This window comes from Melanotaenia boesemani, chromosome 23 (genome assembly GCF_017639745.1).
Source record: "Melanotaenia boesemani isolate fMelBoe1 chromosome 23, fMelBoe1.pri, whole genome shotgun sequence".
In the NCBI taxonomy this organism is placed as follows: Eukaryota; Metazoa; Chordata; class Actinopteri; order Atheriniformes; family Melanotaeniidae; genus Melanotaenia; species Melanotaenia boesemani.
Window position 1 is genome coordinate 13968170 of NC_055704.1, and position 10281 is coordinate 13978450.

Genomic DNA, 10281 nt, shown 5'->3' on the forward strand with positions numbered 1-10281 from the left:
GAGTTTAGAGAAGTTGTTTGTATTTAGAATCACAAACTCTTCCTGGCATGAAAAACTCTCTATAATGAGATAAATACAACTGTTTGTAGTTTAAGTTAGTTAAGACTCCAACTCATTTAGATGTTCAAACCACATTTGCTTGTCAAACTTCATCAATGTTACTAAGAAAAAGTAAAAATTATCTTTGGGATCCGTCATATAAACTGAATATGAACTATAAATTATATATTTTTAGCATGTCAGTCTTGTAGTTCAATGCAAAACAATGTATCACTTTAATGTAAAATGTTTGTATTGATAATGCCATTTTCTATAATACTGCTTTTGCTAATCTGGGCGTAAATAAGGTATGACATTAAATTATGTTAACTTATTTCATATTTGGTAGTCATTTCTGGGTTTATTCTTATTTTGACATGACAAAATTTCTTATACACATAGAAACATAACATTAATTTACTCATAAAATAGCTGTTAAAATCACATTCAAACTTAAAGTTTATTATTTTGCAAGGCATAGTGATTTAGAATCAAGGCCTCTGGTGCTATCAACTTAAAGTGCTTTAGTCAAACTAATCAACACATTGCTGTTTTCATCGTTTCCTCTCTCCACTGCATCATCCTTTCAACCTCATGCAAGCTCTCTGTAACACTTAGCAATATTCATGAATGAATTCCTCTTTTTTAATTCTCTATTTGTACAATTAGTATCCCTTTATATTGCATTTCTGTTGGAGATTTTGGCTGACAGGTTAAGTGAGATTTTAGCTTCATTATGTGCTGTAAGAATCATTTTCTGCACATGGTATCTTCAGAGTGAAATCCTCTCTCCCTGCACCAGGCGACCTCGGATGGCCCAGGTATCCTGCAAAGTTAACACAATTGAACAGTCAGTTCCTAAAAACTCAAGTGTGCCACATTTTCATGTCTGTCAATCAAGACTGATGTTTTATATCCAGAAAAGTGTTTCTGAGATGGGCGATTAGCAATGCTAAAACAGTGCCTCGTGAGGATGTCAGGATTGGGTATAAAAGGAGCGTCCACCAAAGGCCAGTTTATGACCAAATCTGTCAGCCTATTCTCTGAGTTCTCTGGAGACAAGCTCACTTGAGATGGACAAAAAGACAGCGCACACATGTTCTGTGGTCAGATGAGTCTACATTTCAGCTGCTTTTAGGGAAAAAACTGATGACTGATTGCACATGACAAAGATAAAAATGCTCATCGAGGCTGTTATCATCCATGCCTTGAGCTTCAGTGCTCATGGCATGGATGTAGTCACCATATTTGATGGTACCATTGATAAAGAGGTGTATATGCTTAAATTAGGAGTCATATGCCAACATCAAGGTGACATTTTATGATTATTTCAGCAGGAAAAGATCAGGCCTGATTCTGCATGTCTAACAGCATGGCTTTATAGACACAAAATGTGTTTGACCGGCCTGCCTGCAGTAAGAATCTGCCTCCCATTGAAAGGGTGTGGTGTTTATTGAGAAGGTAAATCAGATGATGAGCACCATGGTCTGCTGAGCAGCTGAAATCTTGTCTTTAATAAGAATAGACACAAAAAACTCATTTGAAAAACTAAAATAGATTTCAGAAAAATTTCAGAAAACCTCTGGAAATGTCTATTTATGTTTCTATAAAATGTTAGTGTACATCCTCTCATCTATATTGGTTCTGCATTTGTAATAATTACAGTTACCAAACAACAATAAATTGCTTCCTAACGACACATCATTAGAGATCATTTCTGAGCTCAGCTGTATGTAAAGTATAATAACGACATTCAGTTTAGTAAGAACGTTGTGCAGAATCAGGCTGGATTGTCATGTCGCTCATAACAAAAACATGATGGTGGATTTTATTGCACTCCTCCTGTTTGTAAACAATAACCAGACACAAGCTAATCATGCTGTTATAGAAATATAGCCATGCTACTGTAACTTCACCATGCTATAAATGTCACATAGCTTAGATGTTTAAGTGCCACTCAGGTGATGTGTACTTTTATATGTGCAGAACCATCAGATGGCCTGTGGTTGGCCTTGTGGTCAGAGCTGCTCTCTCATTGAACTAAGCTTTAAAGTGCACCCTTGCAGGAACTGACAAGTTGTTAAAGAGCAGCAAATCCATGAACAAGACCAATTTAGATGCTACAAGCCAAACATAAAAAGAAACTGGTTTTAACTCTAAAATCAGGTCATGTGTTTTGTCTGACTAATGTTATAGTCGTGTAGGATTATATGTAAACAGTAATATAAAAAAAGTAATGATCAAATTGCGTCAGCTGCAGGGATAATTGAAGATGAGTGAAAGTTGAGTGTGAATGTCTAACCTTGAAGTCTATGTCATCCACGCCGTATTTCTTCTCTGCGATTTTCTTCACCTCATTCTCGATGTTCTCCTGTGTGGTTCCCTTCACGTCGATATAATAGCAGTCGCTGCTGGCATAGTGGCAGGAGATGGCCTGGGGATACACACATGATCACACACTGTTAAAACGCTGTTTACTTTCAGCATCTGGGTGAATAAGGAGTGAGGTGGGGAATGCAAGATGCTGCTAAGTCCCACACACTTGTGCTCTATGATCAGACATGATGGTCCACCACACTTCTCACCACTGTCCTATTTTAAGCAACGTCACTCCTGAACATCCCAGTTCCAGCATCTCCTTTTCTTCTATGGTGTTTCAGCAGTTTGTCTCTCCTTTAAAAGCTGAGTCGTCTCATATCAGAAGTGTTTATATTACTCGGGAGATGAGTAATATAAACACTTTAGTTGTGGATATCAACATATAACTAAAAACTCATTTCTAAAAATATCTCTGTTAAAGCTTCCATTGGCCAATAAATCTTATAGTTGAAAGTCAGTTTAAGTCCCAATAAATGGTGCAACTATGCCACCTACTGGTGCAAATTGTTACCCTCAATCTCCCTTTTCTACTGAGGTACAAACGGTGGGACCACATGATCATGTTAAAGGGGAAATTTTTCTGAACATTTTACAATTTGCCACTGGGGTGAACTTTCTTGGACGTCCACTTTTGGGAAAATTGGCAACTTGCCTTGAATGTTTTCCACAAGTATTAAATCTTTCTCTCTTTGGACATGGCCTAACAACTCTTTTACAGATTGATGGGCAGTAACAATTGCTTCTCATTGCTGTTGTCTTTCCTTCTTGCCATTGTGTTAACACACCTAAATACTCCAAACTTTTTTCCTACACAAACACCCTTCAGATTTACAGAGGGCTAATGTTTATTGACAAACAAATTACAAATTAGGGAATATGCCCGCTCGATAGCCAGCCGGATTCTGGGAAATGTGGTACCTTGCGGAAGCCCTGCGTCTGGTTCATGCCAGAGCCATGGATGAGCAGCGGGTGGAAGAAGACTGTGTCGCCCATTTCCATCTCCACATACACCCTGGGGCTCTTCGGATCGTAGTCTCTCACTCCATGATACATCTTGTTCACCCCACCCTGAAGACACATGCGGGGGTAAATGGTGTTTGTAATTTAACAGTGTTTTCTGTGTGTCTTTGTGTGTGTGTGTGTGTCTATGCGTACCTCCCAATCGGGGTAGTCATGCTCCAGCAGGGTGCCTTTGTGTGTTCCTGGAAGGACAACCAGGCAGCCGTTCTGCTGGTTCACTTTCTCCATTGCGGTCCAGGCACAGACGACCCGGTCGGACGGGCGAAATGGGAAGTAATGCAGATCCTGGTGCATTGGGTGACGCGATGTCTTCTTACCTGGAAGGACAGAAGTTATGATAAACAAAAAAATTGTAACTGTGACTCTTCAAATATGGATGCTGCTGCAAAGAAATGACAGAAACATGAACTATCTATGCATCTGTCACGTAGCTGCTGTACTGCTTTTGTCCTACAGATGTATGTCTTCTGCTTGGAGGGACAGTTTGTGGTTGTAATTAAAAAGTAGTTATCCTAACTGGAAATGAACCTTATGGAGAAACAAAACCACAACAACTGCAGAGGACATTCACAAGAGGAATGTACAGTGTCATTTCACATCCGGGACCATGCCGACCAATCAAGTCAGTTTATTGATGACTGGAAGAAACCAGAAACAGCAGCTGAGTCATGATACTTAAATTTTTGTCAGACAAGATTTGCTAAATTGTTTCTGGTTCTAACTTCTGCATGTCAAGGTAAAAACCAGCTCTACCCTTGGTGATAAATGATCGATCAGCCATCTTAAGAGATCCAGCGCTAACACTGGCCTCATTCACCGATATCTTCTTATTAATCTTAAATTAGACATGAATGAAAACAAAAAAATCTGGTGCCATGAACCTGTCAGGACGTGCTCGTATAGTAGTGGCTTAAGGAGGAACAGGTACACCACAGAATACATTTTCATCACATTCTCTACCATCTACAGTTTGTAGAGCAAATTGCTATCTGCTGCTGCATCCTTTGAAGACCAGTAACAGAATTAAATTCCATCTTGACTGAAACTTATTCTTAAAATAATTAAATTAATAAAACATATTTTATTTTCCTCTGAGGGGAATTATAATGTTAGCACATGATCTGCAATATCTTGCTATTTATTTTGAAATAACACAATGCTTTGTAAATGTCCAAGAGTTACTTAAGTAGAACTTAAGGACAAATTTCTTCATAAGAATGGTTGGTGAATGAGGCCCATTGTTTTTCAAAAGCTCCATACCTGCATCCGGAGGTTTGTTGATCAGCATGGTGTGCATGGCCATGATGTTGGGTCCAGTAAAACACTCCACATACTTCAAAATCTGTGACAGTGACACAAGTTGATTTTTTTTTGTCTTGAAGTTTAAGCTCTATCAAAGGTTAAAGAAATTTTGAGTTTGTTTGTTTTGTAGATGCATTCCACTTAATCATCTCTGCACCAAAGTCCATTTAATTGCAAAATGCTGGAGAATAATAAATATATGTGATTTAAAATGTTCAACAGTTCATTGGGTGTATTTTCATACCTCTGGTAAGGAGCAGTAACGGAACAGTTCAGGACATTCCTGAAAATCCTGAAGTTTAGACACAGCTTTTTGATCTGGAACAAACTCTGACTTCGCAATAGCCACGTCCCTCATCACCACCAGGCCGGGAACCTGCACTTTCTGGAGACAGATCTGTTCAAACGCCTTCCTGAAGAAGATAAAAACATTATCCTGACTCTGGCTCTAAATATTTGATAAATGATGAACTTATTCTTTATGTATTCTATGTTCAAACAGTAGAGATGTTGTCAGACTTGGGGAGGAGTCATTTCCTTTGTAGCTGTTTTTGATGCTTACTTGAACCCTTCAATGTCCTTGGCAGACACCAGATTCTTGATGAGAAGGAAGCCATTCTCTTCATAGAAGGCTCGCTGCTCTGGGGTCAGCATACCTGTATCAAAAGAGTATCTGCCCGAAAAAATACACAACAATATCAACAAGTTAGACACATTTTAACATGTAAGTGACTTAAAAGCTACTTTGGAGGAAAATGTTTGGTACATGGCATGAAAATGAATGTTACATTCAAGTTTAAGAAAAAAATCTGTGCTCCTGCCTTAATAACAAGCAGGATAAAGGATACCGTTCAAGGACTTTAGGTTTTGTAACAGTGAAATGCTACTATTATACAAACTTAAATACAATTGTTTGAGGTCTTGTGGACATATTTAATGTCATCTCAACTGCTACTCTGCACAAAGTAAAGTGGGACACTGAAATGTGGTCAAAGGCAGTGAAGGCACTGAACAAACTGTACCAAAGCTAAAAGATAAACATGGATTTTCTAATAAAATGTGGGGCAACTTTCAGCCCGAGGTAGCAAAAAAGAAAAATGTCCTCTTACCTCAGCCTCTGCGGGTAACCGTAGGTGACAGTTTGAGCAGAAGTGGGTGCAGCTGCCTTATTGGAGTCAGTTCAGGACAAATCCAAGAAGAAGAAACCATTTTTGGCACACAGTTGTTGATTTAAATGTGTCTTTTTTCATATCTCCTGCACATTTTCAGATCTGAACTTGCCTCTCTAGAGTAGCAACACTTCCACATTACTGGTTTTCTTTCAATCTATCCTTTTGGCTAGCTTGACTTTTGAATATCATGTCAGCACAGAATCAACACCAACTTACTGTACAAAGTTCAAAGGCCTTTTTCATTAAGTAAGAAGCAAAATTATCTCTACATAATAAACTGACAACACCATCAGAACAGTGAAAACAATAACAGAAACTAACCTAAATCTACAACACTAAAGTTATTCTTCAATTCAGCATATAAAAGGACCATTTTGCTGTTTTTATTCCCTTTTTTGGCATACATAGCATTTATAATATATCCAGTTAAAGAATAACACTACTTAGACTGGTTATAGTATTGTATGCAAAAGCAAAGTAGTGGAGTGGGTCCTTTCTGAGCTTCACAACTCCCACATAGCATGTTTTAGAGTTTTTATCATCTAATCCAGCCCAGATTTGACCACCTAAATCTAAGTATTGTAGTTCATTAACTGTACCTGTCAAAGGTGCTCTATATGCTAAACGTGAGGAATTGTCTTTCGTTCCTTCTTTCTTTTTTCACAAATGAAATAAAAAATTGTCTTTATCATGAAAATGGCAATACAGCCCAGATTTGCTGTTTTATTTGGACCTGGTCTAAAGTGGACTAAATGCCAAAAAGCTGTGAAATCGCCCTTTACGCAACTGACGAACAGGAAGGCAGCATCAGAGTAGCAAATATAACTGTTTTCCGCCTAAGAAATAAATCCGGTGTCTCCACTTAGCAGTTTAAGATAAGACATAAAACCAAGCTTAAACACGGCCATACATTTGAATTTGTTAAAGACATGCTACATTAGCTAGCTAGCTTGAACAACAAAAACACAGCTTCAGAAACAGCAGCTTCTCCTTACAGAAGTTACAGTAGCAGTTACATGTTCAGCAACTGTAAGTGCAAGAATGTGCCAGAGGCAAATGTATACATATAAATATATATACAAAATAATAATAAATAGTTATGAGCGCTTCCCGATTCGGGAGTTCTGCTGGTAAAGCCCCTCTCGGACCACCATCAGCTTCTCGGTGCGCCGCTAGAAGATAAAGGCTTCAGTAACCTGGAAGTCGTAGCGCAGGAAAGGATACGATTGAAGCTGGTGAACGATCAAGATGACTGATCATCAGTCGGAGTCTCTCTGCAGCACGAGACATCGTCTTGCTGGACAGTAGTCTGCTGTGACCTCGGTGAACAGAATAGAAACTCTGACTCTGGTCCTTATTGGAGTAAAGGTCAATGACGACATACGTACGCTCTTACATAAGTCAACCAATACACACATCTCTGTTATACAGTTATAAAGTGTAATAAAGAAATATGTTATGCATTCGTGTATTTCAGAACAATTGAAGATAAGATACAGCTGAACCCATTATCATACCTTTTATTATTATTATTAATTTTATTTTTTACGTTAAACATTTATGTTATCTTCTTAGGCTTGATTAATCAACAACCCAGAAACCTCAGATCTATGGAATCCTATTTCTGCCTTTGTGATTGAAAAAAAAAGTTACTCACAGTAAAAATAAATAAATAAACGTACAATAGTTAATTATTATTAATGATTAATGCTGCCCCCAAACTCTAGAACAACCTGGAAATCTTAAAAAGTTTGCTAAAGATGCACTTTTACTCTTTAGCCTTTCCTGATAAGCAATAGTTGACTTTTTTATGTTTGTTAAGTTCTCAGGTTTAATTTTATGTTTGGTTAATGATGGTCAAATCTAGTAGAGATGGTATAATGATAGAATGGGAAAAGAGGAGAAAGGGATAAAAAAAAAAAAAAAAAAAACCTAATTTACAAATCAACATTGTGCCAGATTCTTATTGCCCACAAAATCAGACCATTTTCAGCCCAATTTATTGAGGTAAATTAATCATAATTCTTCCAAATACACTTGGATATTAGTTTATTTCATGCAATCATATGTGATGGCTTTTATGAATAAAGATAAAAGATGCAGATCAGGCAAGAATGCAATATGACGTCTAAACAAATTACATGTGATGTCAATAATCATTTTGAATATATATATATATATATATATATATATATATATATATATATATATATATATAAAGCCAGCATTGTGCATTATTTGAAGAGCCTTTTTTTGGAGAATTGCAAGTTTATTTAGTTTTGGCCTATAAGAATTGCCCCAAACTTCAATACAGTAGCAGATATGTGGCAGAACAAGAGTACAGTAGACAATATGTAGAGTTTTGTAGTTCATTATATACCTGGGTCTGCCCATTATGGCAATGCATTTAGCAATTTTACTTTTAATACTGGTAATTTGATGATTCCTGCATAGTTTGTGGTCAAGAATAACTCCAAGAAAATTGTATTAATATACACGTTCAATAAATTGATTTTGGATTTCCATTTTAATTTGTACATCACTGCTTCGCTTACCAAATACCATTAATTTAATTTTTTTTTTAATTTAGTGACAATTTATTATCAGCAAACCATTTTTTTAATTTGTTGATTTCTATCGTCATCTCGACCAGTAACAGCTGTATACCCTTACCAGAACACAAAATTGTGATATCATCTGCAAAAAGTACCATTTTAAGTTTATTTGAAATATAATACAAATCATTTATATATAGTAAAAACAAAACTGGTCCCAACACTGACCCCAACGGGACGCCGCAGGTAATATTTTTGAATGTTGATTTGTACTCACCCATATGAACATACTGCTGTCTCATTGTCAAGTAAGATGTTAACCATTTTAAAGGTGTTCCCTGAATACCCATCTTCTCTAATTTTTTGAGTAGAATATTGTGATCTATCGTATCAAAGGCTTTTTTTAAAATCTATAAAAATTGTTGTTGAGAAATCTTTGTTTTCTATGCTATTACTTACCTCCTCAATCAGATCAATCAAAGCGAGAGTAGTAGACCTATTATTACGGAAACCATATTGACTATCATTTAATAAGCAATACTTATTGATATAAGTGTTTAAGTGGTCCATAAATCATTTTTCAAGATTTTTTGAGAATTGAGGCAACAATGAGATTGGTGTGTAATCTACAAAGCAGTGTTTGTCACCGTTTTGCTGGTGTGGGGCTCTGTCGTTAGCACCTTCTCTCTACAACCAGTTGAGGCTGTGACGCGGGTCACACCCACTGTGTACTGCTCAGGGCAAAGCAGATAGAGGCGGTGATTTTGAGGAAAATCCCACATAAAAGAGAGAATTTGTTTAACTTCAGCAGAGCAAGCACTGATTTCAGTCAGGGTTGGTACAGTCAGTTAGGTGAGTTTACTGCTTGACTTTCTGTCTTGGTTTCAGGTTATTGTTTACATTGCTGGTGTGGGGCTCTGTCGTTAGCACCTTCTCTCTACAACCAGTTGAGGCTGTGACGCAGGTCCCACTCACTGTGTACTGCTCAGGGCAAAGCAGATAGAGGCGGTTTCAGCCGGTTGCAATCAAGCAAAGTGAGCTCAGCTGTGTCAGCTCCAGGTACTTTTCCACACATGGTGCGCTAAAGCGTTAGCGAGGCGTCAGCCATTGTGTCCGCCCACGTCGGGTTAAGACCACAAAGGGTAAAGACCTGCGAGTCTACCTGCGCGAGTCCACCAAGCAAGGGCACGAGCTTAAACCTCTTTACAACTACATTAACGCACAATGTGCTTCAAACCCATCCCTGTCAGATATGGGTACAGACCAAGGCGTGTCACCTACAGACACCGCAATCCGCAAAACCTGTCCTTTCCAATGGCATGCACGTCAGCCACACCCTCTGTTACCTTTGGTCTCTGGAACAGTCAGTCTGCAGTGAACAAAACAGAATTCATCAGTTCATTGATAAATGTCTCTGACATTCAGGTCCCAGCCCTGACTGAAACCTGGATCCGTCCAGAAAACCCAGCTACACTAGCTGCCCTTTCTGTCAATGCAGAATTTACCCAAACACCTCGCTCAGCTGGACGAGGTGGTGGAACGGGCATTCTTATTTGTACAAAGTGGAACTTTACTTCTCTCCATCCTATGGCTAACTGCTCATCACTTGAGTATCATGCAGTAAAGGTCTCTACACCCATTACTGCATACATTCTGGTCATTTACCGCCCTCTGGGTGGCAGTATAGATGAGTTTGTCTCTGAAATGGACATGATTCTCTCTGACATTCCTGATGATGGCACACCACTAATTGTCATGGGAGACATGAACATTCACATTGGCAAACCACAGGCAACTGACTTTCTGGCTCTCAT

General features: G+C 38.1%; 1 protein-coding gene across 1 annotated transcript; it reads right to left on the reverse strand.

Moving 5' to 3' along the window:
• Positions 1-70: 70 nt before the first annotated feature.
• On the reverse strand, positions 71-7286 carry phyh (phytanoyl-CoA 2-hydroxylase). Its single transcript, XM_041977771.1, has 9 exons — positions 7137-7286; positions 5850-5905; positions 5303-5413; positions 4985-5153; positions 4699-4780; positions 3574-3755; positions 3337-3486; positions 2342-2473; positions 71-865 (listed from the first exon to the last, which is right to left on the reverse strand). The coding sequence occupies exons 1-9, from the start codon at positions 7200-7202 to the stop codon at positions 812-814; spliced, it is 1002 nt and encodes a 333-aa protein (XP_041833705.1). The 5' UTR covers positions 7203-7286; the 3' UTR covers positions 71-811.
• Between the last annotated feature and the right edge of the window lie 2995 nt (positions 7287-10281).